At 38.5% G+C, this 25883-nt stretch overlaps 1 protein-coding gene across 12 annotated transcripts in view; it reads left to right on the top strand.

The window, feature by feature from the left end:
- vav2 (vav 2 guanine nucleotide exchange factor) overlaps positions 1-25883 on the top strand; it is a 291784-nt gene that overhangs the window by 193253 nt on the left and 72648 nt on the right. For all 12 annotated transcript variants that reach the window (XM_074690256.1, XM_074690255.1, XM_074690252.1 and 9 more), the window contains exon 3: positions 15692-15750. In XM_074690256.1, the coding sequence (XP_074546357.1) occupies positions 15692-15750 (59 nt within the window). The remainder of the gene's footprint in view (positions 1-15691; positions 15751-25883) is intronic.

Below are 25883 nucleotides of genomic sequence, written 5' to 3'. Positions count from 1 at the left end.
TTCACCGTACAAATATCTTGGTAAAATTTTGAGGCCGTTCTGACTTAAACGTTGAAAAACAAAAAGTTAGTCCTGTGACTTGTCCAAGAAAGACACCAGTTTGGAAATCCAAAATCAAGTTGTGCCACAGATACAGAGCATTCCCTGCATGTCTGTAAGATTTCCTTTGCAGCTCTGCCAACCTGCATGTCAACAAATCCATGTTTCCTCCTGAACTTCAAGCTGCAGTTTGAGCTTTTTTTGATTCTCCATGCCCAAATAACACCCTTTAATTCACATTTGATTATAAGGAGTTGCTTCATTGCACAGATTTGCATCTAGGCATCAAGTTTTCTGCCAGTATTTTATCATTAATTTGACATTCAGGCTAACCAGGGATGACTTTAAGCATCATTCTTAATGGCACACTCTGTCATAGTTTTCCTTGCGTAACATGTGCTGATTACGATGTCAATAATGGTCCAACAGTTTTGTTGCTCTATAACAGCTGATGAAACATGGCATGACGTTAGGGAAATTTTCATCACAGCAGGAGGCTCAATCATCCTAGCATGCAAATGTCCAACACGTGTTTGAGACGAGGTGAAAAACTGGGCCAAACTAGACAGAAAAAACAGATAAACAGACTGAAAAAAACCACACACACAGATTTTCCAAAGTCTTTTATGTTTGTTTTTTTTTTCTTTAAGAAAAGCCTTTTCAGCACTTGGAGGAAGGGTGTGATTTTCCTCAGCAGTGTGTTGAGAGACTGTGCAATAGTTGAAAAGATTGTCCTGCTGGTTTTTGGAAAAGCAGCAGTAGACATAATGTACGTCTGATCTCAGCTCGGTTTTTACAACAGGACAATCTGCAGGAAGTTACCAAAGATGCTCCTGGGCTCAAACCCCATCCGGTGCCAGTTCTATTCGTTTGTCCTCCTTTATTTATTTTTTTTTTTTTACAGTGGCAGCAGAGCTCTCACTTTCAATCACAGTTGCATTTTCATCTCATTGTGCAGATAATTTCATCCTCATGTTCTGCCTTTGTTTTTGTGAGAGGCGTTAGCTCGGCTTGGCTTAGAAATCTGTCTCTGCAGGGGGGAGGGGCTGTTCATCGTCGTTCAATCACACTGTTTACTGTTTTGTCAGCTGCCACCATGTCCCCAAAGAGCTGCTTTGTTCAAATATGAATGAATGCTTCGGTGATTTTCTGAGGGCAAAGTTGTCCTGGTGCCATCAGGTTCACTTTGAGGGCCCTACAGGCAGGTCAGACACTGTGTGCCTTCAGGGTGTTATTAAGAAGTGGATGGAGTGGATCTAGGGGATGATAGAGGGGTTTGTTTACTCTGTGCTCTTTAATAGATTGATCAAATATTTATACATTAAATCAACAAATTAATACGTTTTTTGTCATAATAATAATAATAATAATAATAATAATAATAATAATAATAATAATAATAATAATAATAATAATAATAATAATTATTATTATTATTATTATTATTATTATTATTATTATTATTATTATTATTATTATTATTATTATATTTTCATTTTTTGTTTAGGTCCTTCATTTTATTTTTTGTTACAAGCTTGATTGATTTAAAAAAAAAAAAAAAAAAAAGATATGTCAGATTCCCTTAATAGTCCTAAAAACTGGCTCACATGTGATGTTCATGTTTTGGGAAAATATGGCTCCTGATATAGTCTGTAGACACCATTATCATCATCATTCATCTTTTTCACTTGGTATGGTTTTGAAAAAGCAAATTACAAATCACAAAAAAATCATAAATATGGAAGAATTACACTTAAAATCACATGTGGGATTAATAAATTAATTCAAAATTGTTGTTGTCATTATTATTATTATTATTATTATTATTATTATTATTATTATTATTATTATTATTACTACTACTACTACAGAGAAACCACAGAGGTAAAAAAAATAATAATTTGAAAAATAAATAAAATAACACATACTCTGAAAATTAAGGTGGAGGATAAGGGCCACTGAAAAAAAGAGACCGAAGTATGAGATTAAAGTCAAAATTCTCACTTTTTCACCAAATTCTGAAATTAAAGTCAGAATTCTGAGAAAAAAGTCGGATCTCTGACTTTAATCTCAAAATTCTGACTTTTCTCTTAATAAAAAAAATAGTTAAAGAAAAACAGATTGAAGGGACTTTTTCTTCCCAGTGGCTCTTATCCTTGTCTCATAGAAAACATAATCTCAATGGACTGCGGTATTATCAGCTGAGTTTGTCATCTAGTAATGTTAATAAAAGACAGCTCACCTTAATGCTTTGGCTGTCACCAGCCCAGCAGCAGGGGTTTTATTTACTGGAACCTTTCCATAAAGAAGTTGTAAGAATTCTTCCCAGTGGTTTTGTTTGCTTTTTGAAGTGGTAAAGAGAATTTATTATAAGTTTCATGCCCACACAGAACCAGATTTTAGAGGTTATGTCTTCAGGCCCAAATCTTGGATCAACCTCTCAACAGTTGTCCTGAAGAGCATTTTGTATTCTGCCAACTCAGCAGAGCTCCTCAGCTAAGGGCGCTCCATCCTGCTGCTGAGTCACCAGATGCCTGCAAATTCTTTCTGCCTCCCCCTCACTCCCTAACCTTCCTCCGTCTGTCTGTCCTGCTCAGCCTGGAGCCCAACCACTTCTGTGACACTCCCAGCACACCCCCACTCGTCATTCATTATAAACGAAGTGGCTTTGCAACAAATGAGCTGAAAGCGAAACCATCAGAAGTGATCAGTTATTGCAGCTGTGCTGTTGAGCGAAGCAGCATCCTTCCCTGCTATTGTTGTGATAATCTTATTGGGGTTATTAATGCTGCTTGGCTGAGACGGTCAAATGCAGATTTACTCAGTGGTAATAACGCAGAGTTATTCAGGCAGCATATCTGTCAACCTTTTAACCAGACCATTTAGCTGGGTTTATGGGAAAGATAAATGTTGCACAAAAGAACAAACTCGTGGCATTTCCTGCTGGTCTTGTTGCAGCCCACAGGATGAAGTGTCAGTGATTTTCCTTATGACTCTGAATTCAAGTTTCAGTGTGGTTTTAAAAAATTCTATTTCATCCTCATATCTTAATTGATTAATGCCGGTATCAACTATCCAGACCTGTTGTAAAAAAATAGATGAAACAGAAAAACAAACATTTTATTTGCCAACTTTTAAAGGTACATACCTTCCTGCCTGATTGCAACCATTGTTTATTCTCTGCTTTTAAGCTAATAAGCCCATTATCAACAGCTTAGCTCAGAACACTTTTTATTCTCTTCTGAGTGATTTTGACCTGGACACCCTCTTATGTCCTTTCAGGTTTTAGGTTCTCAACTAGAAGCTCTCACCCCTGACATTTTCTAGTGTTACCAACCTTACATTCAGGCACAGTAACACCCTTAATGGTGCACTCTTTAATGTAGCAGAGTGTGGTACGGTATTAAGCATTACACTTGCAGTATAAAGGGCAGCTTTATGCTATTTTTCTCCAGATAAATGAATTGAACAAAATTCAATAGAATTACAATTGGCAAATGTGTTTCTTTATATAGATTTTAGTTCTTTATCCCTGTTAATGTAAAAACATGTATACAAAATAAGCAGAAACCTCTGGTATAAGAATATGAGAAAATGCTGAAGTGCTAAAATCTGCTGTTTCTCAAGTGTCGACTTGGGGCTGGCTCTGGAAGTATTGGGAATACCATACCATACCATGCCAGCTTTATTTATAGAGCACTTTTAAAAACAACCACAGCTGTAAACAAAGTGCTGTACAGGTAGATCAAAATAAAATGATAAAAACAGAGATGTAAAAACAGACAAATAAAAGAAAAATATTGTAAAAACAATAAAAGCAAGTAAAAGGGAGTAAAATAAAATAAAAGAGAATCACATACACACCAAGCCAAAAAAAAAAAAAAAGGCGAAAGCCTGGTTCAAAAAGCATCTCCTGTCTGAATCCCTAATGTCACTATCGGTACACACCACACAGGGGTGATTTTTTTTCTTAACTTTCTTAACTTCTTAACTTAGAGGATATTGGAATCTGGAGCTTGCCCAATCAGGGGCACAGCTCCCATGAGTGCCCTATAGCTGTACTTGAAGCTACCGTCGCTTTCGATATCGCCACCATAGCCGATTTGCTTCAAAAGTCTGTTTCAGAAAGAGACGGGTGATGTCGGAGAGACTACGTCCAGTAATTATACAGTCTATGATAGAAAAGCAAAACGTTTACAGATAGAAATGTGATTGAACAGCTCAAACTCCTGTTGTTAGGCAGAGAAGCAGAGAGAAAATAATGTTAAAAATGCACACACACATGTATAGTCATGCAAACAAACTGGCCACCACTGAACCATCAATACAAAAAAAAGACAATATATTCTTAAGTATAAATATACAAGTCCATCCCCAATCCAGTTCAGTGATGAAAATATAATTTTCAATGTGGGACCACAACGAAGATGAAGGAAAGAGACAAATACATAAATAAAAAAGTGTTAGGCTCTCAATCTGGCAGAACTTGTTGATTTCTAAATTATGACAAAAAGGCATTCCAATAATGAAAGAACTTGTTAGTATTTCCTCTGAGAGTATATTTGACTTCTTCTAGTTTCAGAAATGAGACTGTGTCCTGGAACTAGAGATTGGTACCAAATTAGGTACTTCGATAGGTACCGACCAAATTCCGTCCATAGTACCAAGTACCGATTCACATGAAATCAAAAGGTACCATGTTTAGGTACCTAAACACATCCTTGTGACTGTGAGGGAGTAGAAGAGTAGGCGATTTTCCATGGTGGACAGGAACACAATATTTTAAGTTTATATTTTGAGAATAAATATGTGGAGCTGAAAAACCTTGAGACTTTATTATAAAATGAATTTATATTTATAACCACATAAACAAACACAAAAGTACTGGAAATTGGTACCGTTGAGTACTGATACAGATTGCCAGGTACCAGGCATTGGTACCATATTGTTATAAATGTGAAAGGTACCCATCTCTACCTGGAACGGTAGGGGGATTGGGAAACTTCCACTGTTAAAGTAATCATCAGGCTAGTTAATCAGCAAGTTAGTGATTTCCTTTTGTACAGGAATAAAGATACTTGATGACTTGACCCATCTAAAGTCCCAAAAACAGCTGTGAGTTGACATGGTTGCGATTGTAAACCTGTGACAAGCGAGATGATGTGAAAATAACCAAACCAAAAGTATTCCCAGTGTGGACTCTGGGTGCTATTATTGAATTAGAACTGCTGCAATGTGCTGCATTGTTCTAGTATCTTTGGTATCACCAGACTGAGGCATTTGTCCACAGTTTATCTCCTTTCCTGGTCTGCTGTTGGTATCTCTTCCTCTTATTTTTGGTGTCTTTAACATCATATTCTCTCAACATCCGACATCATTGATCAGGCTCGTACACCACTGATCTTTCCGTGTGAAAAAAGTATAGAGTCATAACCCATGCATGATAATTTCCGCAGTCTTTTGGTGTTAGGCACACATATGCACACTCTGCTGTCACACACAGGCGTAGTCACGCATAAGTGAGCAGAGTCGTGTATGATGATTTAGCGTGAAATGGGACAGGTCATGGACACGGCTGGAACACATTGGCAGGTGTTGACCAGGTTGACATAATCTATAGAGTACAATTTGCACATATTAGCCACTGTTGCCCTTTCACGCTCAAGCAGCCTGGGTTCAGAGAAAATCAATGTTTAAGGTCCTAAAGCTAAATAAGCCCTTAAATTGATCTATAGGTGTGTATTCACATCAATAATTCAAAGTGACAGTTGTGGGAAATGCTGGAAACTTTTTTCCAATGAGAGTTTAAACCTTCAGCTCCATCTACATGTTGAGGAGCAACATTTTCAGGCAGTGACATCAATTTGAACTCTACATTTCATGCTGTTGGCTTAGTGCCCTCTCAAGGCTTATATCCATTTCGTCTAGCGCTGGTGTTAAATGGGGTCTTTGGGTTAGCAGGAGCACTTTCACTGGTCCGCAGGCCAACCAGGAGCTTTTTCTTGCGTGGACATTTGCAGTGAAATAAATCCCCTGTAATCAAGCAGCTGGAAGGTCTGCTTTCAGAGGATTTGTTGAAACGTGGCAGGTGCCAATCTGACTGCAATCAGGATTTACACAGGCGCTGTTCCTGATGGAATTCAGCGACTTGGACACGAGCTGATGTCCACACACCGATCACAGTTAATGAAGAGCTTTGTTTTGCTGTTGTCACTGCTTTTCTGATCTGTGTTGTTTGTGTTGGAGAAAATACAAAGCAGCAGTAACTGTAGCTAACATTAAGCAATAACCAGAGGCAGCTTCAAGAAAAAGCTGTGAGTTTAAGAAGCTTGATGACTCACCTTTTTCCAGGGTAGAAGACCAATGATTTCATCAACTAATGCCATTTTTGAATCGGTATCCTGAGTTCCAGGCTGATGTTTACCTGCACACATTCAGTCTGATCAGCAAAAGTGTCAGTGATAAACAGTGTTGGGAAAATTACTTAATAGTTACTCATTACTTTCCCAAAGAAATAAGTGAATTAGAAACAAAATTACTCCTTCACAGATGTAATTAGTTACCAGGAAAAGTCAGTTTTTGAGCAAATTTTGCCCTGGGACATAATGCTCACAAACATGTTCTTGCCTGTTACATCTATGACGTTAAGGTAGTGTCTGTATACTCTGATCCCGAAAACGCCAGTTTTAACCCCACAGACCGCTGCAGATGTACGCATATCAAATTTGCAGCTCCTGTCCTGTGTCTGGCTGAGCAAGCCAGGTCGGATAGATCTGCCAACACTCCTGATTTAGGAGAAATTCCCTTGCTTTTTAACCCTGTCTCTAAAATACACTCCGGACTTGGAATTTCTCTGGATTTCCCCCTTATTTTAAAGTCTGGTCATGCCATTTCTAAAATTTTTCAAGCCAGAAGAAGTCAGCTACTTGTGCCTTACATTCAAACCTCCAAAAACATCCACCCCTCTCCCTGGAGTTGGTTTGAACCAAAGACGCTACAAGAGATCCTCTCTGACTGCAGGTTACACAAACGCACACAGGTAGCTGTGTGATACTTGTGACTGAAAAGTTTACTTTAGTATCAGCTCTTTGTTAAAGACTTGTCAACATGATTATTCTCATCATTACTTGCGTGTCTGCTACTTTCCCCCCACATTTGCTGGGACGATATGCTATTCTGGCGACAAGATCCTATTACGATATTTGGGGTGCTGGTTCAATTTAGATTGCGATTCTTCGATATTAACGATTTTTATGATTTTTATTTTGCTTTTTTTTAATCATCAGACCATGTGAAAAAGTTAAATCATGATGATAATGTCTTCAGACTATATCAGGAGATATATTTTCCCATTAAATGCACATCATGTGAGCCAGAGAGAAACATTTCGCCCTCTGCTGGAGAAAAGTGGAACTTTTTTTTCTATTCAGTTTAAAAAAAAGACTGAAATGAAGAATTTGAATTTGAAAGAGAAAATAATCCATTTTTTTGACAAATAATCATGACTTTGATATTGCCAAATACTGCCCTATTAGAGTACACTATTATTCCAAACACTGGTGATTAAAAGCTAATGGACATCAGTGATTCGTCTCCTGAGTATGCTTCAATTGGCAATCCAGTGACATAATCGGTGTATGATTTTTGATTAATTGAAATCTCTGAATAATGGCAGCATCACAAAGAAACCAACTCAAGCATTTGCATGCAGATAGTCTGGATTCAAGACTTTTCACTAAAGATTAAAAAAAACATTCAGGTTGGCTGAGCGATGAAGGAATGAATGTGCATGTCCAGGCCTATGACAGAAGTATGTAGCATCTGGTTCTGGGTGTGTGTCCAATTTGTCACAGCTCTTAGTGTCTCATATGAGTGCAACAGGAGCCTTTCAACCTCTGCATGAAACTCTCATGACACTTAGCAAACCCCAGTGTGAACCTACACTGCAACAAATTGTAATCTTATCAAGTGTTTTTGTCTTGCTTTCAGTGAAAAATGTCTTTTTAGACTTAATATGAGCCACATTCACCTGACCAGTCTGGAAAAATGTCTTATTTGAAGTTATTTAAAGACAAAAATGACGCCTGAATTGCTTGTAACCAGTAAAAATCAGCCAATGGGGTAAGAAAAATGCATTAGTCGTGATTAGAGTAACGTCTTAATGCAAGCAAATTTCTTACTCCAGTGGCAGATTTTTCCACTTGTTACAAGCAGTTTAGGCGTCATTTTTGTCTTTGACATAACACTTTTAACTGAAAATAAGACAAAAACACTTGATACGATTGCAGTTTTTGCTGTGTATTCACTGCTAAGAAGACTCACATAGAAAGCACCTTGACTTACGAAGCAGAACAGCTGATTTGTGGTGATGGCGTTGAAGGTTGATGGATGATTCTGTAAATATACACGACATTCACTCAGGAGAAAAAGACAAAAGCTCAAAAAAGTGCCAAATGTGAAGTTAAGCTAACAACTTAATCCACTCCGAGATGTTTCCTCTAACCTCTCTTGACTTTTTCATGCGTAGACCTCAACAGACAGTTTGACAGTCACTCGTGTTGGGAAGGAATAATACAGACACACCATCTGTCTGTATGACACGCCACAGAGCTACCTCGTGTCTGTAGAGGAGGCAGAAAAGGTTGTGACAATGTCTTAGCTCCTGACAACCAGGGAGGAAAAAAGTGTTGGAACATTTTTGGCATCCATTCGTGCGAACTGCGTGTGAAAACAGCAAATAGAAACTGTGAACGAGGGGGAGAAATAGAGGCTGGGTTCAAAGACAGGAAGAAGACAGAATAAGAGAGGGTTTGTAGAAGACAGAAACTCCCAGAGGCAGTGGGACAGTGGGACACACATGCACGCACAGGCGCGGACGGATGGGCTCAGTCGTCCCTTCCCTGTCTGTCTATTATTGATGTCGGGCACGGAGGGTTCCCACTCAGCCATCTGTTCTCAGCTCTCCCACGCCGTGCCCCTTTTGCTTCATGCCTACCACTTTGGCAGGCTGGCATAAGCAGAGCAGCGCCGTCCTATCAAAGTGTGAACACTTCATAAATATCTCACACTATCGGGGAGTTAGCTGTCGGAGCAAGAGCCGAGAGAGGATGAGAAGTGAGAGAAAAAAGCGGAACAGTAATGAGATGAATTTTTCATTAATTCAGCGTCTTTGTTGGAAGTCCTCCAAAGCGTGCATTGATTTGTGGTGCAAAATATAATCATGTCACGGCTGCATCATGCATAAACAGAATTGGCGGTGGGGCGTGGGTTTTGATGGACTGTCAATAGTCCTGTGCGCATGTTTTCAGATCATAATCACATCTCAGCCCCACCCTCCCACTGTTAATAGCATATGGCTGTGGGTTTGATTCGATCTAACTCCTAAATGATGACCACGCATTCTTATTCAAGCCTGGTTGCCAGGGGCAGCCAGATTTCATGGGTCGTCTGATTGGCTGCAGCGCAGTCACATGAGGTTTCACTTTGCCCCAGCTGGCGCAAAGGCCACATGTGGTGAGTCTGGAGATTGAGGTGAAAGTGTGGCGTGTGTTTGCAAACACTTGGCATCGCCTTGTGCTTAATCTATTGATGCAATCTTTATCCTCTCGCTCCCCCCTTCCCCTACCCTTCCCCCTAACACACACAAACCCATTTCACACACACATGCACACAAACGTATCATGCAGTAAGTGGATTGCAAATGTTGCATGTCAGTCTCGTGGAAAAACTACGAGCTTCAGTGAGTCTGTCTGACTTCACATGTGCCTTCAATTACAGCCTTCTGGCTGACAGACGGGGTCAAACGCGGGTAAGGCGATGCCAGGGGGCTGAGGGGGTAGAGATGAAGGTAAGATATTGGTTTGCAGCTTCAGAAATCACAGCTCGCACACTCCCATCGTGTGACTTGTCTTTTCCATATTCGCAGTGGGGCGAGAGAAGCTTTATTCTCTGGCTAGCAGCCGGAGTTAAGACCCCCTGGGGAGAAGGGGATGAGAGGGAAATTAATAATGTGCAGGGACTCAAAGGCTTTGACTGAACCAAAGGATCAGAAGAGGCTGAGGAGTGTGGATGAGAGTCAGATTGGGAAACAAACACAGGCAGAGAGGGGAGAGTACAATCAAAGATTTCCACCTTCAGCAGGTACTAGAAAATAAGAAGAGGGACATGAGACGGATAAAAGAAGCCAATGTTTTTAAAGATATGTAATTAAAAGTCAGCAGCAAATCTATCTCTAACAGTCTCTAGAGTTGAAAGGTGTTCTTCTTGGAAGCTGCTTCATTATTCCTTTGAATGGTTAGAAAATACTGCACTTTATACAAAAGAGGCATGGGCAAGATCATATTAGGTGCTTTGACCTTTCAACTGGTCAGTTCATCAGAATTTAAATTCTTGATTTGAATGACCTGGATATTAGTTGCTTACAACCCTGAAACAAACTCATTTTTACTTCTGAGAAATCAAATATGGCTGCTTAGCCTTGTTGGAAATGAGGTGCTATCTGTCTCACCAAAATACCTTTACATCTATTAATCTGACTCTATACTCCTCTCTCCTCTTTCTGTGTAGTTTGTTGATGGGGAAGGATCAGGTTTGAGCAATACTTGAGTTATTACCATAAAATTTTAAAAGTGTTCCCTTGATTATGACACCAGGATGATTCAGATAGACCTTGTAGATGCAGAGGTAGACTCTTTTTTTTGAATTTGCTTGTACAATTTTTCAAGCAGGGACCCAAAAAGTGATAAGGGCTAAAGGGTTAGTTGTTACCTACCAGGGGACTGCAGGTGTAAATTAGCTTTTATCTAACTTTGGTACCATGCATCAAATGGTGACTGTTTTGTTAAATATTTTGCTTGGTCATCTATAAATAAAATTTGAAAATAAACAAGAAAGAGATAGGTAAAATAAGCAATATAAGGTCAAATCAACAAAATAAAAGCTTGTCAAAAAGTGATAGACCAACATGTTTTAGGCACTAACAAGTAACACAAAGCTAAGAAGGCAAAATTGTTGTTGTAAGATAAAGCATAAAAACTTCAGGTGAAATTTAGGGGAATTATAATAGTTTGGGGTCAACTCTATAAATTTCAAATGTTGTGTAGCGATCAAACTGTTCATGCTCTATGAACCAGATCATCTGACTTTAATGTCAAAACAAAACAGCAAGCTGAAACACAGCCTCCAGAAACCTGTCTCAGGTTACTTTCAGCCTCATATTTCAGATTGCTGGACCACAGGCCAAGCTGCTGTATTGCAGCTTAGAAGTGAGAGTAAGTTTCTTTTTTTCCCCTGCCTTCTGTGCAGTGCAATTCTGTCTACATGAATAGATGACGGAGATAACTAAATATCACTTAATGCATGAGGTCATGATGTGAAAACATCAGCTGCCTTGTAAACAGACGGAAAATTAGCATTTCCTTCCAAAGCCAGAGGGAGTCACGATGCGCCAGTGATCCCATTATTGAAACATGTTTTTCACATTACATCGTGTGAGTCTAACATAAAATCAAAATACAGAACTAATGCTTTAGTGTTAGAGAAACTCCAGATTTAATATTAATAGACTTTACCCAATGACTTGTGGAAGTCACGCCAGCTTGCCTCAGTGTTGGCACACTCGTGTCTTGCCCTCCCTTGGTGAATCTGATGTGAACTTTCTGGCTGCGTGCCAAAGACGCTGCCTGCCTTTGAACCTGGACGGACCTGGAAGAGACCAGCTGGGCTGATCCGGATGTGGCCACAGCTGATCCCAGCCATAAATACTAATCAAAACATCCAGTTTAACATGAATGCAACCATCGAAGTGGATAATTTACTAAAATGTTTCATATGTCTGATTACATTCCTTGTGTTTTTTGTGTAAATTACAATTTTGTAGCAAAGGAGGCTAATATGACTCATAAAAGTGGAGCTAATAATGCTGCTGGGGCGGTGTGCCATATGTGATCTCTCCCTGAAGCATGGCCAGGTGGGCAGTTTGCCACCCAGCAGCACAATGGGTTTATCCACAGTGATTTATTAAAGACCCATCCACTGGCTAAACAGGGACGCTAAGCTAAATTAAGCTAAATTAGCATTCCTTTTCTCTCCCCCTCTTTCTCTTTTTTTTTCTTTTTGTTCTCTATCTGCTAAGTGCAGTTCCAATCTGCGTAAAAGGAGGTGTGTAATGGTAGACTGGCCCCATATTGGAGCCATTAAGCATGAACACGGCTGCCTATTACACGGGTCTTTAGCAACACGGAGGAATAACCCCTTATCATCCTGTCGAGCAATAGCCCCTTGGAGGTTTCCCTCCATAGTGTGGTTAAGTGTAAATGAATGTGATGTATACCCACTCTGTAACACAAGTCCACGTGCTCCCTTCACTTTCTATGACTGCTTATGTTAAACATGAGAACAACATGAATGCAGAGATTGAAAGGTTTTGGTCAAGAGTCCTTCAGTGTGAGTACCAAGCAGGGCTTAAGTGGTGATCCTCTCCTCACAACAACCATTATCAGCGACTCATCGTCAGTTTGTGATGCTGCAAAGCACTGACATGGTTGCATTGTGTGTTTAGAGAAGAGGTTGTATGATGAGAGGCTCTGGATGACACACCTGCCAGGGAAGAGGGGTTGAGATAACAATTTTCTCCTCCCTGTTGAGGAGACATCTGGCACTGCCACAGCGTTGTAAGCACAAATACACCCAGGAGTGGGTAATGAGGCGTAGGAGACGGGTTTTCTGTCTGTGTGTGAGTGTGTGTGTGTGTGGTTTGTAGTTCCCTCGTCTTCATGAACCAGCCTCTGTAGACACTGGACGCCTGCCATCTGTAGTCCTCCACCATAAGCCCACTTGTGTGTGACTCCAGAGTAGCGCTAAATCAGCTTAGATACATGCCCAGATTTAACCTTCAACCAAAGACTTCAAACTTAAACAGAAGTGTAAAAAGGTAAAGAAAAAAATAAAAATAAATAAGATTGAAGGTGAGATGGAGGAAACAGAGACAGCTTTAAGGCTGGCACACATTCTTTAAACCTTCACACACTTGATGATGACAAAAGACAAGGTTTTCCGTGGGATTCCTGTGGGATAGGAGTCATCTACTATTAATCACAGGATTGGGACAGTACAGGATAAAAAGTTAACATGAGCAGATGGGAGCGGGAACCAATCAGGGACATAAAATATTTTATGTGACATGTGCCAACATTTTGTAGTTCATTTCATTAGCCTACACTCTAACACAAGTGAAAAGAACTACACTTCCCAGAAGCCAATTGTAAACATAAAAAAGAATGGGGAGGAAATTAAATCAAATTCAATATATTGCCTAAAAAATAAAGTAAATGGAAAAATGGAAGAGGTACAGGGGATTTTTTTTCTGTGGGAGTGGGCACAGGAGTGAAAAGTATTAGCTTCTCCACACTCAATATGGCAAAATCACATGTAGTAAAATGTGTCTTCAGTGTGACCAGACACAATAGACAAGCGTGAAAAAGCAGTAATGGTTGTTTTCGGCCTCTTAAACTAAAAAAAAACAAAACAAAACAAAAAGAAGAATAATGATTATAGAAAAAGTTGTGGAGAAGTTTAGGATGTGGGCTGTATGCTTAACTGTGCGAGTTGGTGGTGAGTAAAGTTGCACAAGTATTACAGACAGATTCCTTACTTCCTCTTCAGTCAGTCAGCTGAGTCAGCTATTGTCTTAATTGGCTCTTGGAGCGTGCCACCAGAGGAGGATTAAGGTTGTCAATGGCCCCTAGGCTATTCTTTCTTTGGGCCCCCCTCTTATAGTTCATGCTATTCCAGCAGGGGCAAAACCTCCAGGCAATGCTGCCAGATCCCGCGATAGAAATGAGGGACCAGTTCTGAGGAAACAAGCCCAAAACAAGTCCAACAGGTGGCTTGCCACATTGTGTAAACGACAGACCTCTTTATCCCTTTCAGGCTCAAATTAAGTTTTAGTAACAGAAAAAATCAGATATTTGGGGAAAATTACATGGGGTAGTTATATGCAATTCTGACTTTTTTTGAGAGAGAACCTCACATGCAATGTATTCTGGGATGTTGTGACATTGTAATAAAGCTACTTCTAGGGAACTAGGTTTGTTTGTTGCTAATGTACAACTAAGCTCTGCAGTGGTACTTCTGAGAAAAAAAAAGGGCATAAAATCTGGATGTGGAGTAATTAGGTAACTAGGTATTAGCTGTTGCAAATCTGCAACATCTGCCTAGAGAGTTGGTTAAAACAGTAAAAAAATTACTTTTGTTTGTAGTAAAATGTAGTAAACTCAGTTAGCATAAAAACATTGAATAAGTTATTTTTTACACTCTGATTAAAAGGAAATGCATGCGTATTTTGCATAAATAACAGCACATTGACGATAATTGGTTGATATAAAAAAATTAGATATATATATAGTTATTTTCATTATTTTGTAAAATAATTTACAAAACATAAAATAATTAAATTGAATAAATAATTATAAATGTTTCTTGTTGTTTTCAAGAGTTGAGAGAGAATAGAAATCAAGCCCCTGGAGTCTAGGGCCCTTGCACATGCTGGGACCCTGGGCTGCAGCCTGGGTGAGCCAATATTAAAGATGCCCAGTATCTACAATCTCTCAATTGGAGGCCTTCTGAGCGGCTCCGACCCGACAAAATCACTCTTAACACAACCAACAACGGAGGAAAATCACACACAATGTCATTTGCAAACATCAGACAATCGGGCCTTTGCTGGCTTGGAGATTGGGACAAAAATCAACCTGATTATCCTGTGTGTGTGCATGTTGTGTACCTATCCAAAGCCTTACCCATTCATCTGTGACTGTGCACCACATGTCTTTGGATGTTGACTCTGACATGGTGGCCTGCATTATGTTTACACACACAGTCCTGTGTGATGTTGCATATGCCTGAGAGGTGTTGCTGAGGAACATGCATGAAAGGCTTCATTATAAGCGCTGAAGGCCATCGGATGCTCGGGACACGTTTGCCGTGTTTTGTTCTAACTGACAGCAAATGCAAAGCGGAAGAATAATGGATCTGTTGTGGTGTAATGTATCACTTTCCTGTCGACAGTTGCCCTTGACTATTTACCTTTGAGACACTTCCAGTTACTTTTGTTTGCCATTATAAATCAGACATCTGGCTCTTTGTTTCATTGTTTACCAAGGCTGGGAGTTGGGTTGGATGGTTTGTTTTAAGCTGTAATGATGAATTGCTGCAACTGATTGTTACTCCTTAATTTGATGCTTTTCGATCATTTGAGTTTGCCTTTACAGCTGATCGTTGTCTTTGAAGATCTGTGTACAACCTAAGTGTTAGTTGATAATTATCTCATAATATATAAACAACATCGTTTTTAGTTACCACTGTTTTCGATGATTAGTTATCTTTTAATAACTGCTTTTAATTTATGCTACTTCATTATTTAGTCTTTGTCTTGTTTGTTTTTATGTTTTTCATTTGTGTCCCCGAAGTGTTAAGTAATCCTGACGTCTGCATAAAATGATACAGGTCCCTGCAAAATAAACATATAAATGAAACAGAAGGGCGGAATAGAGGAGATATAAACATAACAAATTAAAAATGATTATGCAAATAAAACGGTAAACAATGGAGAGGTTGATTGTCTTCTAACTGTTTTTCTCGTTGTTTATTGCAGGTAATCTCCGCTCTGTCAAGGATCTCCCACCACAGCATCGCACAAATCAAAGGAATCAGGTATGTGTCTCATTTGTATCTCCCTCTCATTTATTACTCGAACAGGCAAAGCACTCAGGAGTATCAGTGTCGGAGAACCCATTTAGACGAATGTATTACACATTTGTATGCAGGCGTATATTGAAACTGAGGTGCTATTAACATCTGCTGCTCATTTAAAAACTAATTTACATTTTTAAGGTAATTAACTGTAGCTTTTAGCTGCTGCTGCACAAAATAATCCACAACACATCCCATCTGTCACTCAAACAGTGAAGCAGCACAATTGGGAAGTAGGATGTAGCAGTTCATCATAAGCACTGCTGTCTGAGTTAGACTTTTACATTATTTGCTGAGGTTGTCATTCTTCACAGATAATAGCGAAGCGGCGTGTATCAGGCCGGAAACGGGCCTCTGATTTCTCTTCATTTGCTCAATCTGCTTGGTGCTTGGTGGCTCACCGGCGCCACATAAAAAGCCACTTTATCTGTCTGAGCAATGAGTTGATGGAGCACAGTCATTAAGAGCAGTGCCAAGAAATGAGGGAGAAGAAGGAGTGAGTGTGTATGTGCGTGAAAGAAAGAAAGAAAGAAAGAAAGAAAGAAAGAAAGAAAGAAAGAAAGAAAGAAAGAAAGAAAGAAAGAAAGAAAGAAAGAACAGGTCCCTGGTCATTAATAACACAGCACAACCTGCTGACTGCTTGTTAATTCAGGCCATGTCCACACTGACCTCTCAGCTGTGAGGTGTCAGAATTGGGACTCATTTGACCGTGGTGTAAACCACACTCTGGACTTTGTGATCTGGTGTTAGCGGTCAGAATATTGATTAAATAATGAACCTTAATGAAGCAAGGTTTAATATATAAATTGTGGGCCAGAGTTGAGAGCCTGTTTTTTTTTTTTTAATTTAAAATATGAAGGTCATGCCTGATTTACAAGCCAAGCAGAGGTGGTTAAGTGATGGTTAGTGCAGTGCAGTATCTTGTAGTAGGCTGTTAAGCTTTTAGGACTTAGCCTCATGGCACCATTCTCAGAATAACTTGATAAAAACCTAAATAAGCCTACAAGAGTATCACTCTTTACTCATACAGTTTTTGTCTATAATTTAAATGAATATCATTTAATAACACACATGTTTTCTGCAGTACGATATTGTGGGTTTGGGTCATTTTGAGACTAAGGAAAGGTTTCCAGCTGACAACATTTGGCTCCTGGCATCTGTGCTTTGATGTCCACATGCTTTTGTACAAGTTCCATAAATAGACGTGTACCTGACCACTGATGTGTGCTACAGAATCAATCTGATTTCCTTTTGTGCCTTAGGGTAACTGTGACCTTGCTTTATTGCCATTTTTTAAAGGGATCAGTGGAGTAAGACCCTTTTATGTCAGGTCAAACTTGAGTCTTGGTGTGGACAAGGACACGCTGATCAAGGAAATTAAAAGGTACAACAAACTGAATTGTCTCAAGGGAGTTTCCGAACATAAGATGTGTATTTATTTATATATATATATATATATATATATATATATATATATATATATATATATATATATATATATATATATATATATATATATATATATATATATATGATATATTTAAGTGTATTTTATTTTGATTTATTCACATTATTCATTAGGGATGGGAGAAAAAAATCATTGTATTCTAGTATCAGGATTTTTTTTTTTTTTGGTTAATCCTGATTTTTTTTTCTTTAAAAAAAGAAAAATTGTTTATTTTATTTATTTATTTATTTATTTATTTATTTATTTATGTATTTATTTATTTATTTATTTACTTGCTTACCTACTATTAATTTACTTCCTTATTCATCTATGTTTTAAATTAAGTCCTTGATAATAATAATAATAATAATAATAATAATAATAATAATAATAATAATAATAATAATAATAATAATAATAATGATAATGATAAATTTTATTTATGGAGCACTTTTCAAAAACTCAAAGACACTTGTCCTTCATTTTAGTTTAAGTTTCTAAGCTTGGTGAAAATAAGTTGAGATGTCAGATCACTTGAATAACCCTAGAAACCTTCTCAAGTCTGATGTACATTTTGGGGAAAAATATGAATCCTGATATAGTCTGTAGACATCATCATCATCATTCACATTTTCATTTCATTCACTTGTCCTGGTTTTTAAAAAGAAAATTAAAACTCACAAAAATTGGAAATATGGAAGAATCACAATTCAAATCGAATTGGCACCCTAAATATTTTACAAGAATTGAATCATGAGAAAAGCATGTCGTCCTAGCCCTGTTATTTCTTAACCTTTTAGAACTGTTCCGCTTATGGGTTGTGAAATTGTAATGATGCCAAAATGCTGTGCCCTTAAAATCTGCGTTTTTCCCTATGTATGTGTATATTTAAATATATATATAAGAAAAAAAAATCTAAATTAATAATTTGAATGAAAGTGAAGTTATTAGTCCCTGTTTTTTTATCCAGCGATGGCACAATCATTCAGCTCTATCTAACTGCATGTATGGCTATGTTGGGTTTAAAGGCGTGACATATGCAATGAAGTCTGATTGATTGAGTATGAACAGATGTTGCTATCAAGCAAAGCACTTGCACTCTGTAATTGTTCATTGACCTATTTGGCCTCTCTAAAAGCTCTCTTCACCCCACTTCTTGGTAATTCTGCTCAGGGCAAGGTGAGCTGCATTCAACCATCCAAGGACCTGCCAGACCTCTTCTGTCTCGCATCAAAGCCCCTGTCATCTTCTCCCAAGCCTGAGAACACATGTAGTTCATTCAAACACTCACAACGCCATGGATGTTGTAGCTTATACAGACACAGTCTTCATGCTCTGTTTCTTCTATATGTGCGACAAATACCACCTCTTAAGATAGTTCTTATAATATGTCACACTTATTACTACTCAGGACAAGATTATGACAAAATAAGAGACATGGAAAAATAAATTACGAAAGGAAAATGTTGAAACACTTTGACACATGTTGATCTTTTTTTGTTCAAATTTGAAGTTGCTTTATTTTTAAAGAAACCAAGTTTAACGAACTGACAAAAATGAAACTGTAACAAAGCAAATCAAGGTCAGGCAGACAAAGAACAGCACAAGCATAAGCCAGAGTAAAATTGAATTTTGAAATTGAAACTCAAACACAGGTGTGAGATCTGTGCCTGGGGATCTGGGATGATGTCTTAACAGAAGCTTTGTGATGTGAATCATGAAAAAAAACAAAACAAATCTTCAAGGTATTTTCTGGACTTGTCTGACTTCCCTGCATTTAATAAAATGGGATGGATCAGTTGGCAGAAGCTCAGATGCTCAGGCCCTCACTCAATTTCAGATCTGGGCTTTGATCTCCTCTCCTAAAATGATGATTGGGGAAATATTCCAGGAATGAAAAGGTTGATTCTTGTCTGGAGGATTTTTAAGAATGGCTAACAGATGGAACAAGGTATTTGCTTGTTTTACCTATGAAACGTGTTTTGTTTTATCATCAGGCCTGGCAGAAAAATGCTGGTGCCCCTTTAAATCTTGAGAGGGATAATCCAGTGATTTCTTGCTGCAAACAAAAGAAAGTGAAGCATCAGGGGTCAAGATCAGGGAGAAAAATTAGTGCAGTGACCCTTGAAGAAGCTAATGAGGAGGAGTATATACTTGCACAAGGGCTCAAAGGATCTGTGGTTTCTCAGGGTGGCGGTCTAAATGCCTTTGTGAAAACTCAACTCTCAAATCATTACAGTTCAGACATCCCATCAGGCCACCCATTGAGTTTTAAAAAGGCCGCTCCTCATTGTGTTAGAAGTCTTAGTAACATCCCCACAGGCATGTCCATTGACATTCTGTGGAAGCCCATTGATCATGTCCCTGATGTCTGTTCACTGTATCAGACTCTGATCACTGACACTGTGCCTCTGTCCTTGTGACAGCATCCGGCACCAGTTGGAAATGAGAGCTTTGTATTGCACACACTGCACTTTCAGAAACACAGCACAGTGGACACACAGTCAGACACACAAACAACTCTTTTTTTTTTAAATTCACCCTTTTGTTGCTTCTGTGTTTCAAAGCTCTATTGGGTACAATGTACTGTTTTTATTTCTGTGGTTATGTAACGCTATTGTTTGAAATGTGACTGAAAGCAAACTTCATAAACCCAGTTTGTAGCATATTTAAGTGTCCAGAAGGTGAGCAGACTATCTTTTTGTTACTCAGTAGTTCTAAGGAATCCTGGTTCTGCTCTACCAGTGCTCATCTACCAACTCCAACCTCACCAAGCAGAGCCAATGTAACCTTACTCCTCATTTTACACTGCAGAAAACTGAAATCTCAAGTGTTTTTGTCTTATTTTCAGTAAAAATTGTCATTTATTGGTCCAGAAAAATGTCTTGTCTCAAGTTATTTAAAGACAAAATTTAGGTCTAGATTGCTTGTAATGAGTAAAAAAAAATCTGGCAATGGAATAAGAAACATTTTCCTATAACTTGAAAAATGTCTTGATACAAGTAACTTTTTCTCGACTTCCAGTTGGTAGATTGTTTTTAACTTGGTACAGGCAATTCAGACCTCAGTTTTGTCCGTAAATGATTTGAAATAAGACATTTTAATGGACTGGTCAGGTGAATGTGGCCCATACAAAGTCTAAAAATACATTATATACTGATATAAGACAGAAACACTTAATAAAATGCCATTGTTTTGCAGTGTATTGATAGATTCTCAAGTTTGAACAGACCACTGCATTCTTTTTTTTATCAAGGAGAAGGACATATCTTGCTTCCTGCTCTGTCCACTCCCTTCTCACTGCTAAACTTTGCTGGCTGGTGTAAAGTTGACCAAGGGACTTTTGATCTACATGCCATTGATGGATTCCTGTTCTCCATGTTATTTTAAATTATGGATAATGAACAGGCATATATAAAAAAAGCAAGACTATTGTAAGATAACTTTTAAAGTCCAAACAATATATTTACTTCCTTACTCTGATATCTACCCTTTGTGTAACCAGGTTGTTCCCATTGGTATTAAAAACCTCCTTTTCAAGGTAGACCTGGCCAAGACAAGCAGCAGCAAAAACACAAAGTTACAGACAGAAAATACAAAGAGAGACAAAGTACTGAGTAGAACCGTCTATAAGTCATTCCTGGTCTTTGTCATGTGGTTGTTGGTACTAAACACACATTATAACAACGAAAAAGTTGTGTTAATACAGAAACCTACACAACACTTCCTATTTAGTTCTCATTAAGCTGTGTGAACAAGGCAGAGCAAAAGCCCAGCATGACCTGATGCTGTTATTCTAAAAGGGACCAAAAACAGGGTTAATCTAATCTTGTGAAAATATAGACGCTCATAACTCCAACACTGATGAGGCATTTAATACCTTAATCCCACCTTTAGAGAGACAGAGAGAAGTCTCCTTCAGCACCCACTGCACCACCCGCTGTACATCAGGATACACTGCAAGAGAGTTTTTGGGGAGGCAGAGTAGAATCAGGTACAGCATTGTTACCAGCTGTGCAGGGATAAGGGCTGTGTCTAGGATTGCCACTTGTCACGTAAAAAACGCACACTTCAACGTTACATCTCTTTTTGATTTGTACCGTATTTCCAGTTTGCCTTGAACAAAGCACTGACGCCCAAGTTCAACGCCTACTAGGCAGTTGGTTTGGTTGATTTCAAGCATGGAATAAGTTCTCATCATTAGTTGGGTAATTTGATGAATTGGAAAAGTTAGTCCCTCTACTGATAAATTAACAGGATGAGATTTTAAAAAAAGGCATTAATTAATTTTAAGCTACCATAGTGTTTTACTTAAGATGTTTTCTTATGTTATTTCTTATCAGTACATCAAGAATACAGGCGATTCATTATTACAACATGAAAAAGTCATTACAATATTAATAACTAGTACTATTCATGATTTTAGAGAAAATGACAAAAAGGCAGACAGGAAGGAATACATTTTAGAAATATTTTTTAAAAATATTGTTGCCAGCTGGGGATGCCCTTTATTTTTGTGTCTCAAAGGTGGCAACTCTATCTGTGTCCTCTATGTTATTATTCAGGCAACTTTATTAGGGCCCGAGCCCCCGAGAATCGGGGGGCGAAGCCCTATTGTAACTGTTAGGATTCTTCTTCTTCTTCTTCTTCTTCTTCTTCTTCTTCTTTGTTTCTGCCAATACAATGCCATTTTGCGTGCCTTTGGCTTGAAAAAAAGGCGAAATGACCTAGCCACAAAATTCAAACTCGGCGAAAAATTTATGATTCCACTGTCTCTGCAAAAATTCATCCCCCCTTGCGCCCCCTAGGGGCTTAAAACTGCAGCCCCTTGGTCTGCTTTCAGCTACAGCCTTGAAATTTGGTGGGTATAACAAGCATGCCCACATGAACAAAAAAGTCTCTTATGACTATCGTGAATTCTCAACACGAACTTCGCTATTAGCCCGTAAACATGGGATTTTGACGATTTGTAGCCTACGCATTTGAACGAACTAGTCCTAGGGCTTTTGTCACAGCAACTCCAAACTTGGCATGTGTATACTACACACATTGAACATTAATAATCATAGCTAAATTTACAGAATATTTTTTCGTTTTGCCAGGACACGGGCTCAAAGTTCGGCATTTTTCAACTTTGTCCAATCTGCACCAAAATCAAGACACATGTTCAGTGTTAAGCCCTGGACACAGCCATGTCCCTATTCCTCCCAGAAATTACAACGCCTCCTGATGGCAATGGCCTGAAATTGCTAAAATTACGTTTATAGGCTATGTATTTCAATGAACTACTCCCAGGTTTGGACTAAGATGAACTCCAAACTTGCCTTGTGGAAACTACACACATTGAAGATGAACACTTACAATACAATTCTTATCATCTTGTATGGCGTGCCCACAAATGGCCGCCAAAGTTCACCATTTTGCTACTTCATGAAAATCTTAATACCTCTCTTGTACAATGTTGGATCAGGCCCAAAATGCACACATATGTTAACTATCCCATCTCCAACACATCCATATACTTCTTTTCATCTAACACTACAGCGCCCCTTACTGTTAACAGGAAGTAATGTCTTTTACTCTCTGATTCATAGCCTCTTCATTTTTGGCCATTTTCTTTTTCATTTAACTTGCAAATGTCTGGCACGCCTTCATAAAGCATTACACATCAGCTCATGTCCTCAAGGTCAAGGGTGTGTCTATGCCACTAGCTTCACCTCGCTAATGTCAAAACACAGCAGGAAGTAGTACTAACTCAGTCATTTAAGGTCTAATTTCTTCCAAACTTCACACACACCATGAAAGTCCATCCCCCAACTCTTCTATTACCTCAAATCTCTGCTACTGCAATAGCGCCACCCACTGGAAATGCTTGATAATATTATTACATTCATTTTAACATTTGCTCCCAATTTTACACACATGAAGTCACTCCCAATCCTGACTTATGTTGACATGAATTACAGAAATAATGCTGCTCCCCCTATGGTACACTAATCATATCAACTATGCTTTCAATGTACCATGTATGCTTGCTTGCTGGGCGACAACCTCATCCATATACACAGCTCTTGCTTGAGGCACATTTTGCTGCACTTAGCCCGCTTGGAAATTACCCCAAGACGGACCATTTTACGCGGGGCGAGGGCCCGTCATTGCTGCATGCAGCTATATTTTGATATTTATATTCTTATGGAAATGCGAAACTTTTTTTTAAACACATTTATAACTTTGGTTCAATCAACCAATTTTTTAATTTTTTTTATTTTAAATTCCAACTTTGATCTGCTTGCGCTGTTTCTGTCCTCACTCCTTGAAGAAAGCCTGGAGCCTTATCTACACTAAGTATTGTCCAATTACAAAAAAAAAAAAAAAAAAAAAAAAAAACACTATTTATTAAAAGCTAGAGTAGTTCTTGGTTGTCACTTTTGGCATCTCTAACTGTAGATCCTCTTTATTTTGAGGCCTCATGATCTTGATTCTTCGCCCTCAGTGGTGACTTCATGTTTCATCTCATCCTCACTGTAAGCCTTGCTTCTCCTGTTATTCTGCACATTCATCTTACTGTTTATCAGTCCTCAGCTAACCCCAACTGTAACCTTTAACATTCCTAAGCTTCACTGTCCTAGTTCATCATTGATCCCTGCCGTTATCATGTTTGGTCTGGGGCAGGATTTGAGCTGGGGGGTCAGAGGGTTCGACAGATGTCGGCTCAGCAGAGAACAGATGAGGAAGTTTGTGAGTGGTGAAGAGAATGATAGGCTGTCAATCCTATCACTCGTCATCACATGTCAAAGACTCATCCCAGGTTCACTAAGTGCTGAGTCATTTCTGTATTCAGGTGATATGCTGATTTCAAATGAGTATGAGCTTTTATGGCTTTATTCTAAGAGGATTAGACGGTGGGTAGAGCAGGAAACAGGAATGGCGTGCTGTAAAGGTGCTGCAGCTGGAGATGAACCCAGGCTGCTTTGGTGAAAGAGGTGAGAGCTCAACGGCTACACCAACCAGCCCTTAATCATATGCTTATCATACTAATGAATCTGCTTTTGTTACTTATTGTATGAAGTTATTACACCGCACATCAAGCCATTCATTTTCCATTTGTGGTGTGTATGCATGCAAAGAAAGAGCCTCTTACTCATATACACACAGCCTCCTGAGGCAAAGCCACTATGAAGGAGGACTGTATTTCCAGGTTTAAAGGGGGAACAGGGGGCTTTATGGACAAGCATGGTACAATAAGCAGCAAAGTGCACTAGTTGGCTCAAGCCCCAGCAATTTATCGACCTCTGCAGAAACACAGCCGTATCCTGGGACGTGAAACTGCTACCAGCGCTGGCAATACGAGCTGCACTCACACCTAACGACTACACCGTTGTTGTGCTGTTTGACAACAGTTGATCAATGGGACCGGCTCACTGCAGCTTTGTCCAGTATACGTGTGCCAACAATTCCCTTTATGCTGCTGCATTGGTTGGAAGAACGGCAGCAAAGAAAGAAGACGTTAGAAGGAAACTTGAAAATAAAAGGCATAAGTAAAGACAGGTTACATGAAACAGTGGGAGTTCAGGCCCAAAAGCGGGCGTTCACCATTGCTCTTTTTTACGGAATGAAAACTCTACTTTAACAGTGTTGTGTTGTTGTTTACTTCCCTTTCTGACTTATTTATCTTTCCCCCATTTTCCCTGGTCAAAACCTCACAAGATTTTTAAAAAAGGAAAACAGTAAAATGAAATCACACTGATCCATTTTCTCATGTGCCTCTCAAAGACTCCTTTACCCAACACAGCACATCATTAAAAACAGGTATTGCTTTATTTAACAGCTCTGTGGTTTCATAATCACTTCCTACGGGTTCCCTTAAAATTTTGGGAGGATATTAGATGAATAATCCTGTGAGAGAAACATTTTGAAGGAAATCAAAGTAATTTTTCATGGGATGGTTCTAAATTCACTTAACATGCCTTATTTAATCCCTGTTATCAGGCAATACATGTTAATTGCATAAGCAAGAAAATTGTTTTTGAAATGGTCTTTGATTGAGAAATCTCTAATTAATTTTGCTTAAAGTTAAGCAATCAAATCAGAAGCTACATATAATCAACAGAGCACAAAAAGTGAAAATTGTAAATAGAAGGCAACATTCATAGCTCTTTACCTCGGACATATACCAGATGGGGTGGATAGAAATGAATGAATGAAACCTATCTCCTAAAGGTCTCGCTGACATCAAGTAAGAAGGCCATCACCACGTTTTGGCTACAAAAGAAGATCTCAACTGCCGGTACTTTTATTAATAATGTTAAATAATTACATCTTTTAGAGCAAATTACTTTTTTCTTTAAGACTTCAAAAAGAACTGGGAGAAAAATTATGGAAAAATTGGGTTTTTATTTGGGTGGGGGAAAAAAAAAATGTTATCAGGTATGCATTTTATGTATAATTTTTTTGGAAACACTTCCTTGTACGGAGTAACCCATGACCTCTTGCTCTGGCTTTTTGTGTGTGTTTGTATGTATACAAGTCTGTTAAAAAAATTAAAATGCAAAAAAAAATAAATAAATAAAAATAAATAAATAAATAAATAAATAGATAGATAAATAATAATAAAATAAATAAATAAATAAATAAATAAATAAATAAA

Source organism: Halichoeres trimaculatus, unplaced genomic scaffold (assembly GCF_033239565.1).
Source record: "Halichoeres trimaculatus isolate MK-OKI-2021-1 unplaced genomic scaffold, fHalTri1.1 fHalTri1_scaffold_16, whole genome shotgun sequence".
NCBI classification, from domain to species: Eukaryota; Metazoa; Chordata; class Actinopteri; order Labriformes; family Labridae; genus Halichoeres; species Halichoeres trimaculatus.
Note: the sequence above shows the minus strand (reverse complement) of the source record. Positions and strands in the feature narration are given on the sequence as shown.